Source organism: Jaculus jaculus, chromosome 15, assembly GCF_020740685.1.
Source record: "Jaculus jaculus isolate mJacJac1 chromosome 15, mJacJac1.mat.Y.cur, whole genome shotgun sequence".
Classification (NCBI taxonomy): domain Eukaryota; kingdom Metazoa; phylum Chordata; class Mammalia; order Rodentia; family Dipodidae; genus Jaculus; species Jaculus jaculus.
In genome coordinates, this window is record NC_059116.1 from 67,374,310 (window position 1) to 67,402,002 (window position 27,693).

Here is a 27,693-nt window from a genome sequence, read left to right on the forward strand (position 1 = left end):
CGGTAAACAAATAGAAGCCAATACGGTTATTTATCCATTGATGGGGGGGAATAACCCTCCCCAAATTGTTGGAGCTTTAAATCAGCTGTGTTCATGACCACGAAGAGCCTGGGCCGGCCACGCCTCACAGAACCTCCATCCATTACCAACACCTCTTTTTTTTTTTTTTTTGAAGTAGGGTCTCTGGCCCAGGCTGACCTGGAATTCACTATGTAGTCTCAGGGTGGCCTCGAACTCACGGCGATCCTCCTACCTCTGCCTCCCAAGTGCTGGGATTAAAGGCATGCGCCACCATTCCCGGCAACGCCTCTCTTTTGCTTTATGCTCCAGATGTGCTTATAGCATGTGCTTCTAATCCTCCGCATGGACAGAGGATCTTTGTTGTGCATTGCGAAGTTAGAAGCCTCTCTGGTTTCTACTCTCTGATGCAAGAATCGAACCAAAATGTCTCTGAACACTGCTATATGTCTATTGGGTGGTGAAGTTGCCCCCAGCTGAGAAACATTGTTCTAGACCATGATGCCACCTCTCAGCCCAATGCTGGCAACCACGTTCTACCAAGCAGTTGTTAAATGCACAAGAAAGAATTCTACTGCATGCTTCAAGAAAAAAAAATCCCATCCTCTTAACATCATATCACCCTCCTACTAATAACAGAACTCTCATTCCAGTCACGGGAAGAGAAAATTTGCCACTGCCTACAAGGAACATCAACAGAAATTAAGGAGTACTTTTCCCAAAAGTGCCATCCGATTATATCTATTCCTCTGTTAAGCCTTACAAATAGCTTTTTTGACAGGCATACACAGCTTTTGAGAGCCATCCACTGAAAGCCAATGACCTATTATCGCCAAACAGAAAAGAAAAAAAAAAAAGTATTTTACAGAGAGAGTGGACAATTTCTTGTCCTGGACAATGTTTAAAAAAGATTTAGAGGGCCAGGCGTGGTGGCACACACCTTTAATCCCCATAGTTGGGAGACAGAGGTAGGTGGATCACCGTGAGTTCAAGGCCTCCAGGTCAGCCTGGGCTAGAGTAAGACCCTACCTCATAACCCCCCCGCCAAAAAAAAGATTTAGAGGGATGGCTTAGCTGTTAAGGTGTTTGCCTGCAAAGCCAAAGGACCTATGTTTGATTCCCTAGGACCCCACATAAGCCAGATGCACAAGGGGGTGCATGCGTCTGAAGGCCGTGGCACACCCATTCGCTGTATAATTAATTTTAAAAAAGATTTAGAGGCATATTTGATAAAAATGGATTGGCTGAAATTGAGTGTATGGAGTTTGGGATAGATAGCTGAAATCAAGACATACTTCACCTCTGACATGACAGGAAACTGAAAAAATGACAAATTATCTCCTATGATAATAGGATCTCATGATGCAATTTTACTTTAAGATGCAATATGATCATTAGTAATGTATTTCCCATTTTCTTTTCTGAAAATTATTTGAGAGAGAAAGCAAGGAAGAGGCAGATAGAGAAAGGGCATGTCAGGGCCTCCAGCCACGGCAAATACACTCTAGATGCGTGTGCCACCTGTGTATCTGGCTAATGTGAGTTTTGGGGAAATCAAACCCAGATCTTTAGGCTTCACAGACAAGAGCCTTAACCACTAAGCAGTATCCCCAGCTCTGTTTCCTGACTGTCTGTGCGGGCATGCATGTGTGGAGCATGTGGGATAGATCCATTTGTTTCCACACGTTTGCAGATGTGAATGCATTTCAAGGCCAGAAGACAATATCGAGGTTCCTCTTTCTTCTTCCACTTTATTTCTTTGAGACAGACTTCCTCATTGAATCTGGGTGCTGGAGAGGTAGCTCAGTGATTAAAGGCACTTGCTTGCACAGCCTCCTGGCTTAGGTTCGATTCCCACTACCCACATGATTTGAAGTTTATTTGCAGTGGTGAGAGGGCCTGGAATGCCTCTACTCTCTCAAAATGATAAATAAACAAATGTTCATTGAATCTGAGCTGCCAATTTTTTGCACCAGACTGGCTACTTGGAAAGTCCCAAGGTCTTCCTACCTCTCAGTGCTGGGTTACAGGATATATGTATTTTCCCAGGGATGCTGAGGCTAGGATCAAACTCGGGTCCGTGTGTTTATGCAACAAGTGCTCTTTCCCTCTGAGCAACCTCCCCAGCCCAGGCAGACTGCTTCCCATCTCCCCTTCTCCTACCTACCAAAAGAAATTTCACGGCCCACCTCAAAATCAGAAACGTCCTTCTCACTGTGGCTTTTCTCTTACTATGCCCTCTAGAATTATCCCGTGATCCCGCTGCCCTTCGATGGCTTATCTGTTTATGATGTTTTACAGTGTTCAAAGACCTTCCCTTTACATTTTCATGCTTGAATTCTCCCCTACTTTCATCTGACTGGCATCCTTGTACCCATTTTAACTATAAGAATCACTTCCAAGAAGTAAAGGTTGGGCTGGGTGGATCGTGGTGCTGATAAAACGAGCGCCTTGCAAGCATGAGGACTTGAGTTCAAGCCCCAGAACCTACATCCAATGCCAGGCGAGGTGGAGGTGTAGGCCTGTGATTCCAGCACTGGGGAGGGGAAGGCATGAGGACCTTGAGGCTCTGTGACCAGCTAGTCTAGCTTAATTGTTGGGCTCCAGGCCAGAGAAAGACCCTTTCTCAAAGGAGCTAGATGGCGTCCCTAAGCGTGGCACCCACGATTGTCCTTTGGTCTTCACATGCCATGTTCTTTCTTGACCACATGCATGCACACACATGCAGAAAAAAGATAAACGTCTCCAGCTCAGAAGCCAGTGTTGGATTGTCTTAGATAGACTTGAGACATGTTGGGCTCTGACGGATCAGTGGGGAGGTTACAGAATCTAGTCCTGGAGAGCCACTGAGGGTGGAGGGTCACCCTGGGGCCAGGTCAGTACACTGTAGCAGAGAAGGACAGAGAAAATCCATGGCAGAGAGTCACAAAAGGGACTTTGCTTCTCATAGGCTGTCTAGGTATATGTATGGTGTCATTTCTCAATAAAAGGGCTTGATAAGGAGTGTGACAGAGCCATGTTCACCCACCCCTGAGAGATGGCAGCCTTTATCTCTTTCAGGTCCTTTTGCTCTTAAAGAAAAGGCAGAGGCAAGCTGTCAGCTCAAAGGCTGTAACATAACAAAGCACTAAACCCTGAATTTCACATCCATCCTTCTCCCTGAAGGCCCAGGTGTCTGAGGAGCCCTAAGGCAAGCCAACCAGCTGGATGAGCCAAACTGGAGAGCTCTGTGTCCCGTGAGACTGAGTCTCAATCAACGCATGGAAAGTGAGGAAGACATCCAACATCAACCTAGCTTCCACTGAACAGGCGTACACAGCGCATACGCCTACACTGGCAAGGAAAAGCAAGGGGCCCTTGCCATGTCAGAGCTGGCTCGGCAGGGATTGGAAATGGACTTCCTACTACCTGAAGGGAGGTGCCATTGACAAGCAGGCAGATTGGTCAACCGATGAAAACACCAACTCAGACTGTGGCATTAAATAGTTATGTCTAAAGAAAATCTTGGGCTGGAGAGATGGCTTAGCGGTTAAGCGCTTGCCTGTGAAGCCTAAGGACCCCGGTTCGAGGCTCGGTTCCCCAGGTCCCACGTTAGCCAGATGCACAAGGGGGCACACGCGTCTGGAGTTCATTTGCAGAGGCTAGAAGCCCTGGCGCGCCCATTCTCTCTCTCTCCCTCTGTCTGTCTTTCTCTCTGTGTCTGTCGCTCTCAAATAAATAAGTAAATAAATAAAAAAAGAATCTTAGAAGTTTCTGAGATTACAGTACATCTCACTGCAGGGACAATGTTAGTGGCGGAGTGTGGCTCTGCCGAGGGCACAGCAGCTAGATCGCTGATGGTGGACTGGTCTGGGCTCATTTCAACTGGCTGACGTGTCCTACCAAGGATGTCGAGGATTGGGGAAATGACCCGGAAATCACTATGTACTCTCAGGGTGGCCTTGAACTCATGGCGATCCTCCTACCTCTGCCTCCCGCGTGCTGGGATCAAAGGTGTGCACCACCACGCCTGGCTCCCTTTTCTTGTCTTTATGGAGTTCTCCCTCAAGAGATGTTGTCTGTCTTATGCCTGGAGCTTTGGAGCCTGGCCTGTCGAAGATTTTGGCTTTCTGAGCTGAGAGAACAAAGGTCAGATTTGATGTGGAAAAGGAATGGAAACGGTTCCCTGTGGGCTTGTCCACCCTCTTAGGTCATGAGCCGCGGTTGTCATAGGGCCGCCCTCGAAACCCAGAGTCAGTCAGCCTGTCTAGGTTAAGTTTCACTTGGACTGTGTTGCCATGCCATTCACTTGGCTGTGTCTTAACATGCCGAGGCCCTGGGTGTACACACCTGCATTCCTTGACATCTCCCATGCGCCTCAGCATGCCTTGAGTGTGGAAGAAAATCACCTAAGTTCTTTACGACTTGGCCGTGCGCATCTACTGTAGACATAGGGGGCCTCAGAAGTCCCTTCGCTGCAGTCCCTTTCCGGGATGGAGCTCTGTAGCCTGCGATTGCTGAAGCTCATATATCTTAGTGCTTTTGAAATGCAGATCGGATTACACTTGCAAAACCATTTCTGTTCCAGATGATTCTAATGGGGCCCACTGGGTTCTAATGTGGTTCAAATTGGCCTAAAGAGGGTCAGTGTATTCAATGGGAAATGAGATATACTCTTTGTTTCAAAACCCTCCAAAGAGAGTGTATGTTAGAGAATTCACTCCTAAGCTTTCAATTTATTGTTTTTTATTCATCTGATGTTCATAATCATTTATAGAGTAACCTTACCAGGTTAAAAAAATTTGACTTCTTTTTTACAAAAAAGGAAAAGGAAAAGGAAATGGAGTATTATAATAGAAGGAGACTCAGAAGCTAAAACATTAATGGAATACATGGGCCTTACATAAATTACAATTTAAACAAACCACAAAGAACAGGTTCCACAGGCCTGTGGATTCAACCAACCATCGATCAAAAATGTTCAGGAAAAGACTTGTACCTGTGCTGAATGGTGCATTTTTTATCATCATTTCCTGTATAAATCAGAAAGCATTCATGTAGCATTTACATCTATTCGGTATTGTAAGTAACTTGAGATGATTGAGAGCATATATGAGGATGTGCATGGCTTATCTCCAAATATGACACTTACATCAAGAGGTTGAGCATCTACAGGTGTTAGAATCAACAGGGGGTTAGCTGTGGGACCATCAGATATCAAAGGACACCTGCATGAAAACATGTCAGACATTTGTATGGGTATTAGCTAATATTGAGCACTTATTAGTTTCACTGTGATAGTTACGCTTTTTTAATGTTCTTATCAACCAGAGGTGCATATTAGTGTTCACAAATGACACCTGGGATTTCCTTTAAAATACTATAGCAAAATAAATAAATAAGTAAGCTTGTGGTTAGACAAAGCAAGAGAGGGAAAATGCTAAGAAAAGTGAAGATAGACATGGCTATAAGGAGGTATGCTGTACAAATTTCTTCACTTTAATAATTTTCAGAAGTTCCCATATTTTCAAAAGAGACTACTTATCTTAGTCTAAATAGAAACCGAGAAGCAAGCATACCATGTCAGCTCACAACAGAATCTTTGGTCGTCTTTGTTTCAAAAAAATCTTTAAACACCTGCATTTTTATAAAATGGGTATTTGGTAGTGCCTTTTTTTTCTGATTTTTTCAAAGGAGGGTCTCACTCTAGTCCAGGCTGACCTTGAACTCACAGCGATCCTCCTACCTCTGCCTCCCAAGTGCTGGGATTAAAGGCGTGCGTCACCACACCCAGCATTAGTCCTATGTTTGAGTCATCTTTCTAAGAGCATGTTCAGTAAGTCTTCTTTAAGGTCTCTTCTATGTCCCTCTCTGTCTTCAGAGTATGGACATTTGGGACAGGCTGACCCTTGATAAAATGCCTTGTCATTGCTGGTGACACTCCTTCATTCTGCCTACTTTGCCTGGTACTAATATGGCCCTCTGTGCTTACGTCATATGTTCACGTGTCTTTGTCCTTTTGCTTCCAGCTTATTTGTGTCTGTGCTTTCAGTCCATTCTTGCAAACAGCTTTTGTGTCCAGTTTGAGAATCTGCTCATTACTATGCTCATTCATGGTTAGTGGTTGTTGGATTTAGTCTGCCGGGTTTTGCTCATACATCCCCCTCCCTCCTTGTCTGACTGCTTCTGCTCTCCCTTCTCTCCATTGTCCTGCCTTTTTCTTCTGGTGCCCCAGTGAGTTCAATTAGGGTTGCTTACAGGAGCACGGACAACGTAGCTATAGTTACACCCCTAAAGAAAATGTCTTCCCCTTGCTGCTTCCTATTCATCTCATCTGTTATTTGACTTTTGTTCTTAATAGAAATACACACACACACAGCAAGAAAGGAAGCCCTGTCAATATGGGTAGATACAGAATTCCAAGAAGCATAATTGTACCACATCCTTTGATACTTGTGCTTCCCCAGGGCAAGTCCAAAAGATCATGAGCTAGGCATTCTGCAAAGTGGGTGTCAGTGCTGGCCTGGCCCATTTCAGTTCAGGACCTCATGCCTAAGACCTTCCCTCTAGATTCAGATCAACCCCAGCCCTTGCCTTGAGAAATATATAGAAGGCTTTCGTATCTTACCCAGTGCTCTTTACCATTGTTTCACTTTCCTAAACCCAGCATTTGATGATCACCACCAGTTACACTTAGCCCTACGCACGGAAAACAGAGCAACTGTCATCACTAACTTTCAGCTGTCTTCCTAGGTCAGTGTTCTTGTTGTGGGGTTCTGTTCCTGTTGCCACTCTTCTTGGGTATAGCACCTCACATATCTCACTGTACTTAGAGATTCTGCCTCTGTGACCCAGTATGTCCTCTTGTACCTGCCCGCTTAGTGTGTTGGACAAATGGGAGTTCCCAGCTCTTCCCCTGCCTGATCTTTTTAATCTTGCGTATCAAGCAGGAGCTGTAACGACATAGTTAAAACATCACATCACTTAAACATGGTGCTCCGCCCCTGCCATCACAGCAGTATGGATTGGAGAATTGCTGGAGATGCAGATGTGAGAGGCCTGAGAAAACGTAGCCATGCACCAAGTAGTCCAGGATGTGGTCTGAAAGTGGGAGGGAGAAGGGCAGGTTTAAGTGGGGATGGAGGTTTACGATGCATATGGAGGAGAGGAGCGGACTGGTGGAGGGTCGCCAATGCTAAGGATAGATGAATAAAGCCATAAGGAAGCCTACTGCTCTCTAAGTTAACCTAAAAGTTTAAAAAACAGTTTCAAGGTTTGGAGAGATTGCTCAGTGGTTAAGGCACTTTCCTGCAAAGCCTAATGACCCGAGTTCAATTCCCTAGTACACACATAGCGCCAGATGCACAAGGTGGTACGTGCATCTGGAGTCTGTTTGCAGTGGCTGGAGGCCCTCGTGTACCCATTCTGTTTCTTTTCTATCTTACTCTACTTGAAAATAAATAATTTTGAAACAATTTCTAGAGGTTGGGGGAATAAAGCTCAGTTGGCAAAGTACATGAAGACATGAGTTCAGATTGTCAGCACCCATGTAAAAGCTGGGCATGAGGGCCCAGGAGAACTGGCACCATAAACACTGCTCTTACTGCTAACCTGACAGCCAGCTCCAGGGTGATGGTGGCAGACACAGTAAGCAAGCAAAATCTAGCAAAGCAGAAAGCTAGAGGCTACAAAGAACTCAACACTAACTCAGACTGCCAACAGGCACGCTCTGGACCAGAGAACAATGTGGAAGAAGGGGTGGAAAGGTTGTAAGATCTACAGTCTCCCCAAGGCCCCATTGAGTCTGAGGCCTTCATGACCCTGTAGTGAATCCCATAACTCCACTGAGGAGGGGCTCAGGATAATGGGAACAAGGGCTGGAGAGCTAGCTTAGTGCTTAAGGTGATTGCCTGTGAAGCCTAAGGACCCATGTTCAATCTCTCTCCAGATCTCATGTAAGCCAAAAGCACAAAGGTGAGGCAAGCACAAGGTTGCTCATACACACTAGGTGCTGGGCACATCTGGAGTTCGGTAGCAGGGGCTGAGCCCCTGGCAAGCTAATTCTCTCTCTCTATGTAAAACTAATAATAATTTCTTTTTTGAAGCTGGTCATGGTGGTGGCTCATGTCTGCAATCCCAGTTCTGGATAAGTGAAAACAGGAGGATTTCTAGGGCTGACTGATTAGCTAGTCTAGCCAAACAGTGAGCTGTGGGTTTGATGAGAGAGCATGTCCAAGGTGGAAATCCATTGAGGGAGACATACGATAGTGACTTCTGACCTCCACATATAGAAGAGTTGGAATGGAAGCACTCTATATGAGTGAATAAAGCTGCTCCCTGAAGCCATAGGTTATTAAATGAAAGTCACGGTGTCACTTCCATGTCCATTGCTGCTCTGTTCACAGTAGCAAAGAAATGGAAGCAGCCTAGATGTCAATCAACAGACGAATAAAAAATGGAAATATGGTCTATATACACAATGGGATTTTATTCAGCTGTAAGTAAAAATGCAATCATGAAATTTGCAGGAAAATGGATGGAACTGGAAAAGATATTAACTGAGGTAAGCTAGGCTCACAAAGAAAGACAGCAAATGTTCTCTCTCTCATGAGGTTCTTAACTTCCAATATATGTAACTAGGGGATATGAAGGGTGGGTATAGGCTATAAAACTAGACAGGAGCACATGAAGAGCAAGAGGAATTGAGAAAGGATTGAGGGAGGGAACCAAAATAATTTGTATGGATTTTTTTTTTTTTTTTCCGAGATAGGGTCTCACTCTAGCCCAGGCTGACCTGGAATTCGCTATGGAGTCTCAGGGTGGCCTCGAACTCACAGCAATCCTCCTACTTCTGCCTCCCAAGTGCTGGGATTAAAGGCATGCACCACCATGCCCGGCTTGTATGGAAAATTTTGTAAAGAAACAGAACTCTTTGCAAACTAATTTTTTTTAAATCAAAAAGAAAATCAGTGCAAAGGTTTGGTCTACCCATGTGAGTCCAGAGTTAAAAACATAGATGTTAAATTTCCTTGTAAGTTGCAATGGCATGTACCATTGAAACAGTGAACTCACCTATCTCCAAACACAGCTGTGCTTAAAATCAACAAGGTGCATTAGATGCCAGGTGTGGCCGACCTGCACTTCTTGAAGGAAAGGTTTGCCTTTCCTGGGGAACAGGCTTCCTACCGAGCCTTCAAAATGTGGGTCGGAATTTTGAAACCCTTGATTAATGATGGCCACAAGGATTTTAGAGATAGAAAAGGAGAGCTTCATTATTTGTTGACCAGTATTGGTGACCTACTGAATATAAACCAAAGGGCAGGGGGAGACAAGCACGCTGGGGACTTGAGCATCTCTCCCACATGGCTTCCCCCCCTTTTTTAAAAGCATCTCTGCTTTATATTCTCTCTGGGCTCTCTAGACTTTCTGTCCCCTGCTGGGTTCTCCTGGCACCATGTGCTCCACTTAGAACAACATTGCCCCCCCCCCACACCTTATCTTTATTCCTGAATAGTAATGGGGCAAACTGTAGCACACCGGAGTTTCTAGAACTTAGGGGTAGATGGTAGAATCAGCCGTATCTTAATATTACCCGAGGACGGACTGCCACTGAAGACCTACACATTTACACTGAAAATTTCTAGGTGATGCTCACCTCTTTCTCTCCGCTTCTTTGCTCATTGTTCCCAGAGCTCAAATACCCAGGCTGCCTGCAAGCATTAGAGGGTCTCACACAGGTTCATGCACAGCACTGTGGGGCTCCAGTTAGAAAGCCCATGCATGCCCTTACGATGGCATTGAGAAGAGAAAGGCTGAGATTTGTAGGGATCCACGGAAACACATGGATTAGGAGCTGGGAGATGGATGTCAACCCCAGGCGCCTCGTGCAGCCTGCACCTGGCTCTTCCACTGTGGCTATTCTCAGAATCATTTGGGCTTTAGATATTCTTAGGCTAAGTGAAACGTGACAGATTGGCTGCCATGGCAACAGAGTTATAAATTCTGTTTTGGCAATGTGTTTTTTCTTCAGAAGGCATTCTAGGATTTGCCTTCAACCCATGGACACACAGCAGGAGAATATACTAAACTGCTCACAGCGGTGGAAGACGCTGTGTCTTAAACCACACGGCATGCAAGGGGATTTCAAGACAGAATTGGATATGTGACGTGTCCTTTACAGTTTTCTGGAAGATTCAGAAGGGCCCTAAAAACTTAGGCTATGAAGCCTTCTAAATTAAGCCCTATGTTAGTGGTAGGTGGTATTCAATGCAGAAATTGAGGCCATAATGAATCTAGAGCACTGGAATTTAGTCTCTTTCAAAAAGGCACAAAATAGTGCTCATAGGTGAGTCTTACCCCAAACCTAGTATTTCACTAACTCACATTCTCCTGGTTTCACTGCCAAGTGCAGCCGTTTTATAGGATTGTGTGTAAGGGGTGGGGGTGAGTAAATTGCTGAGTTCAGGTATCCTCATCAGCATTGCAGAGACACACATAGCAAGGGACATCATGTCCAAAGACTGTATGTGTGGAGTCACATCATTGACTTGTAAAGCATAGACTAAAGTTCCTTGAGTATTCAGCAAGCTCCAGATGTCGGGCCAGGAAGATGGGTGCTAAAGACAGGTGTCAAACACAGAACCCATCTTCATAGACCGTATCGTGGTGCAAAGAAGTGGAAGATCTATAAATGACTGTACTGAATATTCCAAAGGTAAACCTTCTGTTACCTGTAAAAGTTAGATTACATTGGTATCGGGGTGTGTGTGAACACGGAGGTCAGAGAGTATCAGTGCTCCCTGTCCCCTCCTAAGCCATTCTGACATTGCTCCCAACTGCTTTTGCCAGGCTAGGTGGCCCCAGGTTCTCCTGTCTGTCCCTTTCTTACCCACAGGTATGGCTGGGATTATAAGTACCTACCACTGTGTCTATCTTTTCAAAAGAATAGTTTATTTATCGAGAGAGGGAGGAAGAAGATGGACAGGGAAGGGCCTCTAGCTGGTGTAAACAAACTCCAGACACATGTGCCACCATGTGCATCTGGCTTATGTGGGACCTGGAGAGTCGAACCTGGGTCTTTAGGCTTTGCAGGCAAGCACCTGAACTGCTAAATCATCTTTCTAGCCTCCTGTGTCTGGCTTTTTTTTTTTTTTTTTTTTTACATGGGTGCTGGGGTTCTGAACTCAGGTACTCATGCTTGCTTGGCAAATGCCTCATCCACTGAGATGTCATTTGAGCCCCCAGAATTGATTTTAATTATTACCACTGCTGGATCAATAGAAATAAGGAAGGTTTTACAAGCCATGGGAAGTCAGAGGTGGTGGATGACATGTAGTTGAGGGATCTGGGTTTGATGGCCTGCGTGAAGGGGACATCAGCCTGGCCTTGGAGAGGGGACCATTTTAGCTGGTGGGGTGAGGAAGATCTGCCAGCAAGGAATCTCAGAAGCAGTGCTGGGGAGTGTGGCCAGGGCATCATGAGGATGGTTCAGTGCAGCTGTAATTCACGCACTTGTAACAGAGAAATGATATAATAGAGAGAGAGGACGGTCCTCTTTGAGGCAGTTTCCAGTTGCCTTTGAAGGGTTTTGGACAGAGACATGACATCATGCAAGTGTCCTGGCATGCGCTCCCCAGGCAGGGGAACATCACTGAGAGATCCCTTTCCCTTCCAGAAGATTAACCTTACAGGCTGTGGGCCCCTGGGAAGTCTGTGGAGGTTATCCCACTGTGGTTTTGTCTACCCAGGTCCTTTCCTGTGCTGTGAGGCTTTCAAAGCATCCAGATGGTCTGGATCCCTTGGCTGACTTTTAAAAATAACTGATTTATTCTTCAGATCCATCCAGGGACTGTCTTTCTTATCTCACTCACGAAGAAGAGGATGTCGTAAGTTTGTACACTGAATATTTGGCAAGTGTCAGAACAAGAGGCTGTTTTTCCCAAGTCCAGAAGGCCCCAGGCTCCCTTTCCAGGCTGTAAATTGGCATTTGGGGAGGCGTCTCTGCACATTCCAAACTCTGAGACATGACATCTAAGTCAGCACTTTCTGCCAGATTCAGCCACAGGGAAGAGGTTACAAACTGACGCTCATTACAATTCAGACAACAGCGCGCCCGGCTCTGGCTTTGTACCACATCCGGGGATAACTTAAACATTCTGGGTTCCCACCAAAGGCCATGCGTGAAGAGGATGGGGGAGGGTGGAAGAGGATGTTGAGGAGAAAAGGAAACAAGACAGAGAGGGCCTGGCAGGGGAAGGCTTCAGGCAAGGGTCTCCAAACGTGGCCTTCCAGGGCCCAGGAAGGGTTGCATACCTTTTTGATCCTTGCAACCACACTAAAAGATATCACTGACCTCATCTTATGGCAGAGAGAATAGGCTCCATGAATTTTGATCAACTGCCCAAGCACACACAGCGTTGTGTTCTAACCCAAGGACGTGGTTCCAAAGTATCTCCCGGCACTAACAAAGCAAAGCTGTGGAGGTGGGGGGCCCAAAGAGGTGGCTCCATCAAGAAGGAACATCCTGGACAAGCATGAGGACCAGGCCTCAGATTCCCAGCACCCAGCTAAAGTCCACATGGTGGTACTCAGCTATAATCCCATGGCTGGCAAGACAGACAAGGGTTGCCTAGGGCTTGTTGGGTAGCGAGTCTAGTCACTGAGCTCTGGGTTCAGTACGAGGCCCTATTTGACTGTTCTAAATAATTAAGAAAATCAGGTGGAGAGGATCTCTGATCTCCACATGCATGATCTCCTGCACACATGTGTTCACATATTATTGCACACCATACGTGCTACATACATAAGCACAGACGAAGAGGAGGAGGATGAATCTGGAACTAAGAGGTGGCTTTGGTGGATAACTTGGGTGGCAGCTCTTAACCCCATCACTGAGCAGGAGGTGCCCACCCAAGTCTTGAGGGAGACCCAGAAGCCTGTCAGAGCTGTGGCAACTCGTAAGCCTGGGCTTTGTGGTCAGGGGATGTCATATGCTTCATCCCCAAACACAGTCCCTCTGTGAGAAAGCAAAGAACCATCTGGGAGAGAAAGCCAGCTTGTAAAGAAGCAGAAGCTGCGCAGGTATTAGGAGTAGCATTTTGGGCTGGAGAGATGGTTGAGCACTTAAGGCGTTTGCCTCCCTCAGCCAAAGGACCCAGGTTCGATTCCCAGGACCCATGTAAGCCAGCTGTGCAAGGTGGTACACGTATGTAGAGTTCATTTGCAGCAGCTACACCTATTCCCTCTATCTGCCTCTCTTTCAAATAAAAAAATAAAATTTGAAATTTTTTTTTTAAAGTTTTGAAAAAGAGCAGTTAGTGGGAGGTGGGAAAGCCATGGAGGTAGTTAAGCTGCAGCTGCTGTACCCGTGTGAGTGGACTGGACGCATTCAGGTGTCCCCTGAAGCATCGTTAGGATGGCACACTTTCCAGCCTGCTTATTCTGTCTCAATAACCAAAATCTTTAGTTTTGCAAGATGGAAAGAGTTCTAGAGGTTGGATGAGCAGCACATGAATCTACTTAACACTGCATTCCCTTAAAATGCTCAAGGTGGCGTATTTTGTGTCTTGTCTATTTTATCCCAATAAAACTTACTCACACAAAAAAAGATAAGGCCCAGCTTTCCCACTGACAGTGGAGCCAGGCGGGGAGCTTCGAGGTCAAGTTCATTCCGAAGGCTTTGGGGCTGACCCTCGCGGAAGACGGGCTCGGTGACAGAAACACAGCGCAGGCAGCTCCGACCCGGAGGATGTAGAAAGTTTACCAGTCAAAAGGTCACCTTCTCCCAGACTGCAGTGGAATTTGATGTTCATTAACTTTGAGTTTGGATGTCCTTCCGATTAGGTTACCTCCTTAATTCATTTTAAATTGAATGCTCAGATTGTTCGCAAGTGGGATTATGGGAGGAGATGAGGAGGAGTCGGTCATCTGGAATGGCGGTTTTATGTTTGGGTGACTAAAACCAGTAGGTCCTGAGCAAAGATCATAATGGGGCAGCGTGTTCGTGATCTTTTTGAGAGAAGCTGCCAGGTGGGGCAGGCAGTGATTTCTTCCTGAGGGGAATATTTGCGTGTGTCCTCCTGAGCCCCTGGTTTGCAAATGAAATCCGTGTTTGAAGACCTCGAGTATTCCCGTAGGGAATCAACCATCCTGGGGCTTACAAGCATGAGGACACAGCCTTTTCGGACAGATGGTGTGACTTCAGGTTCAAGCTTCATTTCATCACCGGGCCCTAGACAAGTGCTATCAGCTCTCAGCGCATCATTTGCATAATGCATAAAATAGGGAGAGCAGTAAAAGCGACCGTATGAATTGAATGTCAGGACTCAGTGACGCAGCGTGCTCTGAACGCTCAGCACAGTGCCTACATCATGGTAGACGCTCGCATCTCTAACACCAGGATGTTATGAAGAGAGGATCAAGAGGGTCTCAAGTCTAGGGTGTTTCTGCCTTAGGCCAATAACTACCTGCTCTTGGGGTATTTCAAAGCCTTGACAGGATATGGAATCACCTTGGAAACATCTCTCTCAACATGTCTGGGAGGGGGTTTCTAGATTATGTTAAGCAATGTGGGAAGACCCACCCTAAGTATGGGTGGCATCATTCAGTGGGCCAAGATCCTAAACTGACAAGGAGAAAGCAAGCTGGGCACCAGCATTCATCATTGCTTCGTGGCTGAGGATGCAGTGTGGCCGGCTGCTCCATGCTCCTGTCTCCATGATAGACCACGGCATCCCCCAGACCATGAGCCAAAATTCAACCCTTCCCTTAAGTAGTTTTGTCAGGTACTCACTGTAGCAGTGGGATGGATAACTAACCCCTCAGCGTGCTTAGCACCTGCTCTTTTTCTCTTGACAGGCCATACTGTTGCCTTCTTGCCCTACTGGAAAGAACTTGTGGCTTGAGGTCAGGAAGCAAGCCTGAACTCCACTCATGACCGGGCCCCCACCCCTGGTCAAGTCCCCTCTCCTGAACTTAGCTCTTCTTACAAAGAAAAACATGGTAACTGCAAAGTCTTTGAATGCAAAATCAGTGCAACCCAGGGGCTGATACGCCTCCAAAGACCGTAACTCCTGAAATACCACTCATTTCTAGTTACTCAAGAGAAGCAGGTATTAAAATGATATCTATGTAAAAAATATAAATACCATAAGTAAAAGCTCAGCTTCCTTAGTCCTTAGACCATCTCCAGATAGCCAAGTTAACAGTAAAGATGTTCCTAGTTGTCTGTAGCAAAGCCATTACCCACATATGCATGGGCCTTTAAATACACATTTAGGTGGGTTTTTGCATGGGTGTTATCTTATATGAATGGTTTTGTTCGTTTGCTGACAGATGTTGGAGACACTCCTCTCGTCTCTTTAGTTGTTCACATAGCCTTATATAGGATGGATGGTCTGCATGATTCAGTAGTTCCCATCCTGATGGGCATTACAGTTGCTCCTGCTTTTCCAATTTGCAATACCCACCTTTGCTTAGCCCCATGGCTGGGTACCTAAAGTGAAATGTGCTACAGCGTGAGAGAAAATAAAGTCAGCATGTCAAAGAATCTATATTCCCTATTCATTGCTACATTATTCACAACAGCCAAGATGTGAAATCAACCTAAACATCTAACATGGCATGTGTACACTCACATAGACATGAATGCTATTCGACCTCACGAAACAAAGAAATCTTGTTACTACAGCAATATCAATAAACTGCGGACACTCACATATAGCACATGAACTAAGACAGGCACACCAATACCACATGAAATCACTTATATGCAAAAATCCTAAGAAGTTGACCTCATAAAAGCAGAGAATAGAATGGTGTTTCCTAGGGCCTGAGGGTGAGAAGGGTGTGAAAGAGAGAGATGTTGGTTTAAGGATACAAATTTTCAGTTATATAAGAATAAGTTCAAATGGCCGGTTTGCCTTATTGTATGTAATATGTGTAATGACAATATATTGTATATTTAGAAATTGCTGCAAAAATTTATGCTGTCATTACTAAAAGTAAATGTGTGAGGTAATGCATTTTAATGAATTAGCTATTCTAAAACATGTGTATCATAAGTATTTATAATTTTATTTGGTAAGTTAATGCATTTTTTGGCAGTGTGGTAACCAAACCCTGGGTCTTGGACCTGGTCAGGTGCTGTACCAGTGATCTACACTCCTGGCCCATTCAACAATTAAAAATAACCATAGTGTGTTTATATAAAAAATATCACACTAATAAATAAAATTTGTCATTGAATGGTAAGATTTTTTTGTGGAGTGCAGTAATCTTCAAGTTTTATATTTGTCATTCCATTCAGTTATGTTGATGGAATAGCAAACTGTTGATGAGTTTTATAGGAATAATTTAGGACATCTGTATAATGGAACAGTAAGACATATCGAATTTTTCCTTAAAGACATCCATTTTTCATCTACCATAGGGTCTAGCCAAAACTACGCACTGGGTAAGATTCTGTATTCACATAGAAATTTTGTCCTGACTGTGTTATCAAAACTTTAAGTTTATAAGAACTGTGTCAGATAGCTATACCCAGACAGGAAAGACAGTCATTGAATTAGCAAAGACATGTATCACTGTCCCTCAAGACCTGTCTTTCAACTGTTGTTTATAGGTTTTCCAACAAAATTTTCTCTCTCTAGAGAGAGAGAAAGGGCACGCCAGGGCTTTTCAGCCGCTGTGAATGAACTCCGGACGTGTGCGCCCCCTTGTGTGCATGTGCAACATTGCAGGCTTGTGTCAATGGAGTCTGAGGTGGAATCTGGAGGATTCAACCAGGAGTTAGTTCTGAGGTTTCGCAGGCAAGAACCCCAACCGCTAAGCCATCTCTCCAGCCTTCCAATAATATTTTTAACAAATAAAACATTAACTGAGAATTGGTTTGGGGAAACAAAACCATTGACTAAGCTTGGCAGTGTGTAAAAATAACTATCATCAACACTTAGTGATGGTAAGGTTTCCCTGATACATCTCTGCCTTTCCCACCAATCATCACCACCTTTACTTTAACAAAGTAAGGAAACATTCAGTAGCCAGAAAGTGGCAAAGTCACATTTGAAACAAGATCTTACAAATTCTACCCCAGCTGTTTCTATGTGAGGGAGGGAGGGGAGGGGACTGGGGATTGATGCACACATACCTTCACACACAAGAGCTGTTAGAACCTTTTAGCTACAGGGCTGCCTGACTGAATTCAGTAGCAGAAAACCTTGTGTCTGGGCCTGATAGACTCTCAAAATAAAGAGTCTCAGTTGAGTCGCGCCCTGGATGTGGCTGTGTGGACAAGTCATCAGTCCCCAAGCAGTGAACATGAGCATGCTCCCAGCTCTCATCCCATTCCAGCAGGGAGGGCAGCAAGAGCCCTTGAAGTTTTCAGCCAGCACTGAGGATGCCAGCCATGGCAGGAAATTGCCCCCTCTTGCGGTGAGAGAGCTGGAGATTTAATTCTGGTCATACCTGAGGCTGTGAGAGGCATCCGATCACACAGAGGCCAGGCGGAGCCAAGCTGTCCTGCTATGCCGCCCTGGTGCCCAGCACTGCTCTCTACAGCCTCACGGCTATGTCCTGACATCAGAAGGGGTGTGAACACTTCCTGAGCCCGGGTCTGGGGATGACCACTGACTTCACTGTGACTCGTCCCCATGGTTGCAATAGAAACTCTTTAACTAACTGAACCATCTCTCTAATACCCCCACACACACCTCTGCTGAGTTTTCCGTAATCCAGTGTATTCCCTCTAAACCACCTTTCTTTCTCACCACAAATATGCCCCTCACTTTTATAGGATTTGTTCTGAGGATGTATGAGATCAAAATGCTAACGTCAGAAATCCCAAACCAAAGAATTCACTGCCAAAGCTAGCTCCTGATTTCACCACCACAGTGGTCAAAACTAAATGTATGCTTGGGAATGAATGGCACTGCATAATGTTCAAAAGAGGCCAGTCACTTCCTTGGTTTCTCATTTTCTTTTCTTTTTTTGTTTTTTTGAGGTAGGATTTCACTCTAGTCCAGGCTGACCTGGAATTCACTATGCAGTCTCAGGGTGACTTCAAACTCATTGTGATCCTCCTACCTCGCCCCCCCCCCCCCCCCCAGTGCTGGGATTAAAGGCGTGTGCCACCACGCCTGGCTTGGTTTCTCATTTTCAAACCATTCAACGCATTTCTATTTCAGCATGTGCCTCCTTCTTCCATTTTTAACTGTTTACTGTGAGCTAGATCTGAACACAAAGCTCAGGGTGGGTGGGGGGGCTCCAGGTCTAGGATAGTCAGGTCATCCCATTGAGGAGACCGTGGGGGGCTCTGCCTAGGGAAGTCAGGAAGGCTTCACAGCGAAGGGGACTGCTGAACAGAGACACTTGCAGAATACAAAGAAAGTCATCAGTTGGATAAAGTTGTTGGAGGATTAAGTTTTCTCATACAGATATGGGGTGAGCAGTAGAGATTTTTCAGCAGAAGGAACTACATGAGAGAACCTGAGTTGGAAAAGCAAATCAACCAGTGGAGGCCAAGCTCACTTAAATAGCACCAGCTTCTTGTACTGTTTATACCCAGTGCTCAGTGTGTGTTACCCGAGTCGATCTTCAGCATGGTCCTATGGGAGACGCACGACTCGAAGCTCGCTTCATGTATGAGGACATGGAATTAAGGCGGGCTCTCTGACTTGAGACCCCTGAAGGGGTGGGGTCTCCTAGACTCCCAGCCATCTGGCTGTGAGCTGGGACTCGGTCCTGGCTTTGCCCGCCTCTGAAACCCCTTCCTACCTGGGATGTTTATGTCTCTTCCTTAGTGACAGGGTAACAGGGGAAGCTGGGGCAGGGCTGAGCCAGGCCAAGGGGTAGGAGGCTCTGAGCTATCCTGTTTAGTGGAAAGACCGTTGCTCCATCTCTGCCCCCTGACCTTCTGCCGGGTTCCATCTGGCTGGCCCCATTTTCTGGCCCCAGCCTCTCTGGGGCATATGCATTTGCTTCTGTTGGGCTCCTGGCCCTGGCAAGGTAGCTCTTGCGCCAGGGTGGAGCAAAGGACCCACTGCCAAGTTAAACGGGGTCATTGGAATCCCGGGCCGTCCATCCAGGGAGGCCTCCGAACAACTCCGCTGTTGTCACTTCTGAGCTTTGTACTTTTCCTGAGCTGCTGCGGGGTGTTGCCCAGTATGGTCCTTGAGAATCTCTCAGGGGTCCACTCAGCATTGGTGTGGCTCCCCAGCCCCCTCCCTGTGCATTTCTGCCTCTGAAAGTATTTTTTTCCTGTGAGACACAGTCTCACAAAAAAGGTATTCCAGGCTGGCCTTAAACTCTTTGTAGTTGAGGATGACCTGACCTTGAACTTATATTTCTTTAACTTATTTATGAGAGAGAGAAAATTGCAGATAGAGACACAGAATAAACGCGTCAGGGCCTTTAGCCACTGCAAACGAACTCCAGACACATGAGCCACTTTGTGCATCTGGCTTGATGGGGGTACTGGGGAATGGTACCTGGGTGCTTAACCTTTGCAGGCAAGCGCCTTAGCCATTGAGCTATCTTTCATTTGATCCTATGTCCTTGAACGTTGGATCCTCTTCCCAAGTGCTGGGACTTCAGTGCGATACCACCACACCTGGTATATGAGGCTCTGGCAATCAAACCAGGACTTTGTACATACTAGGGCAAACTCAGTGTTGGTGGAAGAGGCTCTATAGAAAGAATTATGTTGGAAAGAGCAATGTTTGGTCTGGACTGTTGAAATTGGCAGAAATCCATTGAAATGGAGCGAAAGCGACCTTTGACCATAATCACCGAGAGCTTGAGCTGTGGCCTACAGCACAAGGCAGGAATCACAAGTTATTGTTCCAGAGAAATAGGAAATGGGAAAGAGGCATGCATGGGCTTGGAGGTTTGGGGGAGGTTCTGATATACAACATGTATCTCATAGGGCATAGTGGCACATAATTTTAATGCCAGAACTCGGATCACTGAGTTCAAAGCCAGCCTGTGACTACGGAGTGAATTCCAGGTCAGCCTGGACTAGAGAAAGACCTTACCACAAAAAACTATATTTTTTACATATGTATGTGTGTGTACATGTATATATATATTTTATTCTTGGCTTTCCTTCTTTGACTGTCTACTATCGTCCCTACAAATCCATCCATGGCACTTCCACTTTTCCTGAGTCTCTCCTGAGACCAGAGTTCAGGTTATATTTTATTTTTGAAGATCTAGATAGCAAATATATATCTTGGGTTTGTGGACTCTATGGCAACTACCCAACTCTGCCACTGTAGCATAAAACCTGCCCGTGACAATATATAAACGTACAAGTATAGCCATGCTCTAATAAAACTTCATTGATAAAAACAAATGCTGGGCCGGGCATGGTGGCTCACGCCTTTAATCCCAGCACTTGGGAGGCAGAGGTAGGAGGATCACCATGAGTTCAAGGCCACTCGGAGGCTACATAGTGAATTCCAGGTCAGTCTGGGCTAGAGCGAAACTGTATCTCCAAAAAAAAAAAAAAAAAAAAGCTGGGCCAGAATTAGCCATGGACCATAGTTTGATAATCACTTCTCTGAATTTTCTCTGTCCCTTCTCATGTCTGAATGCCAGGAACAGAGATGAGGTAAAAGACAAGCTATTTGCCTTTGTTGCTGTTGGACTGCCCTTCACTTGGCCTTGTCTTTAGAGGTATTTAACTTGAAATCAGCTGTGAAGACAAGAACTCCAAGTGATTACTTGGTAAATCCACGACCATGAATTAGTCATTCTTAAATCTCTCTTGTTTATCTAGACACAAGGCTTACTTGGTTTGCTGTGGAATCACTCAGAAGAACATTCTGTACCTCACACTATTAGGCACAGAATGGCAAGTGTTTCCTGCTGGGGAAGTCAGAGTGAGAAGGAGGGAAAGAGAGAGGGATGAGAGAAGGTTATATGGGAGCTGGAATGGATGAGTGATTTTAGATGGTGACACGGATACATTTTCTTAGCCTGTGAGATTTTTGACTGTGAAACCTCCACATGGTACCCGAGATCTCTGGAGGAAACAGAAATCAGAAAGGACCATGTTCCATCCAGGTGCAAATGTTTGTCCTGTCATTGGAGGCAGGCGACCAACATGACCATGTTAAGATCACTGGGCTCAGTGATGTACCAACACCAATCTCTCATCCTTCTCCCTCAGCCTGGGTCATAAGGCTAAAGTAGTCACAAGTAGTTGACCATAAACTTGCAATTCATAGTAGGGAGGCCAGAGAGAACTACTGGGTGACCCCTCCTCCCAATTAAACTCTCAATGAAAAGTGTACAGATTGATATCTACAAAATAGTCACAATAAAATGTCAAGGGCACAATTAGAATAGGGCATGTAATAACAGCATGATTCCACTTTTGTTCACATTTTTATGCATCTGTATTACATGTGCCCATAAGGTCAATCCTTGCAAGAACTACATATTAAAATGTCAGTGAATGGAACCTGAGGAGAGGATCAGCCCATTGCACCTCACCAGGCCCCCAGGCAAAACCATAGAGGTAGTGGGGAAATGAGCAAGAGTGCTGCTTTCCTGGTGAGCCTGGTACCAGCACAAGGGTGAAGGAGATACACACAGAGAACACTCAACTCCTACCAAACCAGAGACACAGAGGCTCCCAGGACCTCATCACTGAAGCAGACCTAAAACGAATCCATCATGGCTCAGGGGAATTCGTGGAAGAGGGGGTGGAAAGATTGTTAGAGCCACAAGTTGGGACATTATGCACAGAGACATTGCCTGTTCCCCATGACTGATGGCTGCCCCCACAATGCACGACCCACATTCCCCAACAAGGAGGGTCCCTGCAGAGGGGGAGGACAGGGAGGAGGCTCACGATGGTACCAACATGACTGTATACACACTGAGTACATAACTAGTAAAGAAAAAAATGTGAAAAAACTGTCAATGGTGACTATCTTTAAACAATCACAGATGGTTTTAAGTTTTCTTCTTGTGCAGGGCTCATTTATTTTTTTAAATTGTCTCCAATCGACAGGCTGTTTCTCTAGCTTGGAAAGTATTTTAGGAGTTGGGGAAATGACTGAGTCAGTCAAGTGATTGCCACACAGAGCTGAAGACTTGAGTTCAGCTCTCTAGCACCCATGAAAGAATGTGGGTACAGCAGCACACACCTGTGACCCCAGTGCTGGAGAGAAAGGGTTCCCTGGGGCTGGTTGGCCAGCCTGTCTAGCCAACAGGGTGAACTCCAGGTTCAGTGAGGACCTATCTTAAACAACCAGGTGCAGGGTGACTGAAACACTGAATGGATCCTCCAGCTTCCACACACATATATGTATGCATACAGGAACACGGATACACACCTACTCCATACAGAGCCACACGTCTTAGTTGCCTGGTCTTTCTTCTGAGGCAGTATCTCCCTCCAGGCCAGGCTAACCCTGCAGTCCGCGTCATCCTCCTGCCTCAGCCTCCAGTGCTGGGATGGTACGCGTGTGTCCACACCCCTGGCTTCTTGTACTTTTAAAAGATGAAGAGTGGATACCACAGCCTAGAAATAAGAGTCGTCCTTCTTCCCTTGGCAGTGTTCCCATCTGCCCGGAGTAGGCCTCCTCTCGGCCACATGGGAGCTTCCAGATAAAAATCTCTACAGGAGAAGTGGGGGTGATTAAGCATTTAACAAGAGCGTGGTTTCCCTGGCTTGGTCCATGGGAGGTGCTGGGATGGGCCGAGCGCCAGGTCCCCCAGGACTGTGCTCCTGGGCTCTGCTGCCAAGAGACCACTGCAGGCTGACCTGTTCCAGCCTGGCCGCTCACGCCTCAGCTCAGTAGACTACCTCAAAATGAAAAAAGCAAATAGCATGTCTTCACCTTAAAAAAATTCTTTACAGAGTTTAAAAGAATATTTTCACTTGTAAAGCATTCCAGAGATAGGAGAGTTTCTTAAAGAAGCACATATTTGCCAGACATGGTTGTGCATGCCTTGAATCCTGGCTCACGTAGGAGGATCGCCATGAGTTCAAGGTCACCCTGAGACGACATAGTGAATTCCAGGTCAGCCTGAGATGGAGTGAGACCCTACCTTTAAAAAAAAAAAAAAAAAAAAAAAAAAAAAAAAAAAAAAGGAAAAAAGAAACAAGCTTTGAAGCATTGAGAAATTATTGCTGCTTTTAATGAAAAGATGCAATTTTCTTCTGAGGTCATGGTTAGAATTTAGGAGGCCTGCGTTACATTTTGTGGGCGGTGAGTTCATGGCGCTGGGGCACACAGCCTCTGCTGAAGAGATGGAAACCTTTGGCATGACAAGGAGCCCCATGTAGTGGCTTTGCTATTGGTGATATGATCTTTCTTTGTTCCGACTGGTGGGAACTAGAGGCTTCGAGGCCCACAGGATGATGTCTTCACTGAGGAACTCAGCCAGCCTGTCCATTCCTTCCACGTTCACTCTTGCTTCGGAATTTGCTGGTTCTGTCTTAATGTCCCCAACCTGGGACACATTTCAGCATTCCTCTGTCCCAACTCAGATCCCTGATTCTTCAGGGCATCAGCATGTTGTCTTTGGGCTGGTCATATTAGTTTTGTTGGATGGGAAGGTGGCCTTGAGGTCTCCAGAATAGGGAACCCCTCACCCTGTATCCAGAGGATGCCGTCCCCTACCCAGAGGGCCAGTGTCAGGGAAGGGCTGTGCTCAGAAGGGACAGCTCAAGCCCACCATCTGACTAGGTTTGCTGTTATTTTAAAACACGGCTTTGGAAGAATTTCCTAAAACATACCTTCAATTCCTCTTTGATAGGATGTTCCAGCCCTGATGTGTGGTCTAAGTGGCCATGTAAAAACTCAATCCCCCTATTTTGTAGTCTCAGCCTACCCTCTTTTACCTGATTCTTTATGTTTGCAGGGTGTGGGTGCGTGTTTGTGTAGTGTGTATGGATGGGAAGGTCAGAGGATACCTTGGGTATTGTTCACTAGATACCTTTTTTTTGTTTGATTTTCAAAGTAGGGGTTCCCTCTAGCCAAGGCTAAGCTGGAATTCACTCTGTAGTCTCAGGGTGGACTCAAACTCACGGCCATCCTCCTACCTCTGCCTCCCAAGTGCTGGGATTAAAGGCATGCACCACCACGCCCGGCTACCATCCATCTCCTTTGAAACTTGATGACCTGGAACTCACCCAGTAGGCTAGACTGACCAGCCATTGAGCCCCGGGGAGCAGTCTACCTCCACCTCCCCAGCACTGGGATTACAACCACATGCTACCACAAATAGCTTGTTTTTTGTTTTTGTTTTTGTTTTTGTTTTTAAAATAGGCTCTGGAGACTCAGCTGACATCTTCATGCTTAGAAGACAAACACTCGACCTGAGTAATCCTTCTCTCCAGCCCTTTTGGCCTCTTCAAGAGTCTACTGTAACATGTAGAAAAGACCACATGGATAGAAAGCCACTCGACCATAGTGAACCTAAGTTACACGGAACACATCTATTCACACACAATAGAGATAACCCCCCAGTGAGGACCCTCCACCGTTCTCTTCTCTTGGCAAATCTTAATTTAGCAAGAAGAGGGCAGCATTGTACACATACATGGTCTCCTGCAACAATGACATCCCCAAGTTCCCAAAGCCCTTTATAAATGGCAGGTTTTAAAAATACATATATTTTTTATTTTTATGTACTTATTTCATAGAGAGAGAAAAAGATAGAGAATGGGTGTGCCAGGGTTTCCAGCCACTACAAAAGAACTCCAGATGCATGTACCACCTTGTGCATCTGGCTTATGTGGGTCCTAGAGAACTGAACCTGGATCCTTTGGCTTTGCAGGCAAGCACCTTAACCGCTAAGCCATCTCTCCAGCCCACAGACTGTTTTGAAACACTGGCTCAGATTTTATCCGGTGTCAGAAATGACCAGGCAACAAGAATACCAAGATTAATGGCTAACTTAAGGAATGTGATCTGTCAAGAACCTTGAGATTGATTCTCCCCAGTATGAATCACTACAGCCAAGGACACAGTATGTCCAGTAGAAGAGTCCAAGGCAGGCAACAAGAAACTGGATTCTCAGGAGACTTCTAAGATTGCCAGGCAGCTGAGCATGGAGGCTCCTGCCTGTAATTCCTGAACTCATGAGACTGGAGCAGGAAGATCCATGAGTCCAAGGTCATAATGAGTTTGAAGCCAACCTGAACTATATATGAGACCTTGTCTGAAAGCAAAACAGCTTGATAGATAAAGCACTAAAGATGGAGGCCAAAGATGGATGGTGTAGGTAGGTCTGATCCCACAGGTGGAGTGCTGAGTGATTTCACTCTATCCTGGACTCATGGATGACAACGAACTTTCACTATGGGCCACGGCATGGGTCTTATAACCAGGTAGACCTCATTAAATCGTCCCTCCCCACGATTAGCCCGCAGTACCTGCGAGGAAGGAAGCAGTATGTCCAGTTAGGCCCCCTGTGAAGGAGGCTCTGAGATGAGGAGGCAACAAGTTTTCCTGAGACACACATGAGAACAGGAGTGTAGGTGAGGAAGCAGGACCAGGCAGAGGGCAAGGGTGACCTACCGTGCCAACTTCACCAGGGGCACAGCCTATGTAAAAAGATGACTGGTTCCACTTGCTGGTACAGCACTTAACTATGGATGAGGCTCTAGGTTCAATCCCTTCCCTCCAAAGTCAGCAATATGTGGATAGTAGCTTACCAAGGTTTTAATCTGCATTGATCAGTTTTGAGTGTGGGGGGGGTAAGCATCGGGTTTTTTGGAGGGGGCAGGGTCTCACCCTAGCCTGTGCTGACCTAGAACTCACTCTGTTGCCCGCAGTGGCCTTGAACTCAGATATACTGCATATCTTGGCATCCTGATTGCTGGGATTAAAGGCGTGAGAGCCACGTCTGGCTTTTCAGATGTTTAGGGACCATTCTCTCTCCTCCTTTGTGTACTTGCTTGTTGGGAGCTTTGGCCTTCTGTTTACTGAGTCATAGGAGTTATTTCCTTTGTGCTGTCAGTGACAAATACTTAGACTATCACTTCAAAGAAAATCTTCCAAGGAAGCCAAAATGGGGATTGTTTGCTTTTGAGGTCAGAGTGGCAGGCAAGTAAGGTCATGGTTAAGCATCTATGGTGAGGCTGTCCCTCTGCGCTGCCAGGGGATGCTGATGATGAAGAGTCAACTGCACCCAGAAAAGGTCCTGAAGCTCACTTCTCCCTCTCTCCCTCCCCCCCTCCTCCTCCCTCTCTTTCTCTCCCTCTCTCCCTCCCCCCCTCTCCCGCTTCTGTCCCCAGCTCCTGTGCTCCTCGGTGCAGAAGGCGCTGTTTGAGGAGGAGGACCACGTCAAGAAGTTGCAGCAGAAGGTGGCCACCCTGGAGAAGCGGAACAAGCAGCTCCGAGAGCGGGTGAAGAAGGTCAAGCGGTCTCTGCGGCAGGCGCGGAAGAACAGCCGCCACCTGGAGCTGGTGACCCAAAAGCTGCAGGAGAAGCTGGCGGGCAGCGCGGGGCGGCACCTCAACGCCCGGGCCCGGGAGCCCGCGCGCGCCCCCTACCGGCAAGGGTAGCAGGTGCAGGCCTCCTGTCTGGTCCCATGGGGAAGGCGAGCCCTGGGATGGGCACCCAGCTGTTTCAAGCCGTGTAGGAGATACCAGTTCTGCATTTGGTGGTGTCTGACTGCACAAAAGGGCGAGAGTTGCTTTCCCCCTGGGTCCCATGCTGTCACCAGCACAGGGTCTACAAGTCCGGAGGCAGCAGGAAACCTCTTTTGCCATTTAGGGTTTGGCCTCCACATCTGGGGGCACACTGGAGAATGCCCTGCCTGGAGAAGGAACATTCTAGAACCTCAGTGTACAAGACATCCAGAGGTTATAACCTTATCTCAAAAGAATGGGTTGTGTCTCAGCCTCCAGAGGCAGGCCAAGTATACGTTCCCAGAAGTGAGCTAAAACTAGTCCTAGAATTTCCTGGCGCCCCTTTCTCCATATTCTGGAAGCAGGGTGCGCATTTGCCAATAGGCAAGGCAGCCGTACTCCAGCCAGCATTCCCCGCCCAGCTGAGGCACGTTAAGATTTAATGTGCTCGTCACAGGTAAGGGGCTGGGGGGCCAGCTGGTAATTAAAGATGATGGATTACACCTGATTTCCAACACGGGCTCCCCAGGGCTGATGAGAAAACCAGCAAGTTGTTTGAAGGGAGTAATTGCTTTTATGCACACCATGTTTCATCAACCCGCACTGCCAAATGCTGACTTCATGTGGGCTCAGCCATTGCTTGCCATGCCTCTGAGATTTAAGGTCAGGGACCCCAGCACACTGAGAGTGCATGTTCTGCAAAGACATCGCCCTGCTTGTTGGGATGAAGTGACCTTACCTCATTCCCACACAGGCTCCTGAAGGGCTCGTTGCAGGTGGTGCAAACTGGGCATCTCTCTCCCTCCCTCCCTCTCTCCCTCCCTCCCCCTGTCTCCCCCTCCCTCCCCCTGTCTCTCTCCCTCTCTCTCTCCGTCTCTCCGTCTCTCTCCCTCTCTCTCTCCGTCTCTCCGTCTCTCTCCCTCTCTCTCTCCGTCTCTCCGTCTCTCTCCCTCTCTCTCTCCATCTCTCTCCGTCGCTGTCTCTCTCTCCCCGTCTCTCTCCGTCGCTGTCTCTCTCTCCCCGTCTCTCTCCGTCGCTGTCTCTCTCTCTCTCCCCGTCTCTCTCTCTCTCTCTCCCCGTCTCTCTCTCTCTCTCTCCCCGTC

The 27,693-nt window shown here is 46.6% G+C and overlaps 1 protein-coding gene across 1 annotated transcript in view; it reads left to right on the forward strand.

Annotated features, from left to right (window-relative positions):
- The window catches only part of Ccdc3 (coiled-coil domain containing 3), a 105,578-nt gene extending 78,173 nt beyond the window's left edge, over positions 1-27,405 (forward strand). The window contains exon 3 of the mRNA XM_004662336.2: positions 26,255-27,405. Coding sequence (XP_004662393.2) covers positions 26,255-26,524 — 270 coding nt within the window. The 3' untranslated portion in view covers positions 26,525-27,405. The remainder of the gene's footprint in view (positions 1-26,254) is intronic.
- The last annotated feature ends 288 nt before the right edge of the window (positions 27,406-27,693 follow it).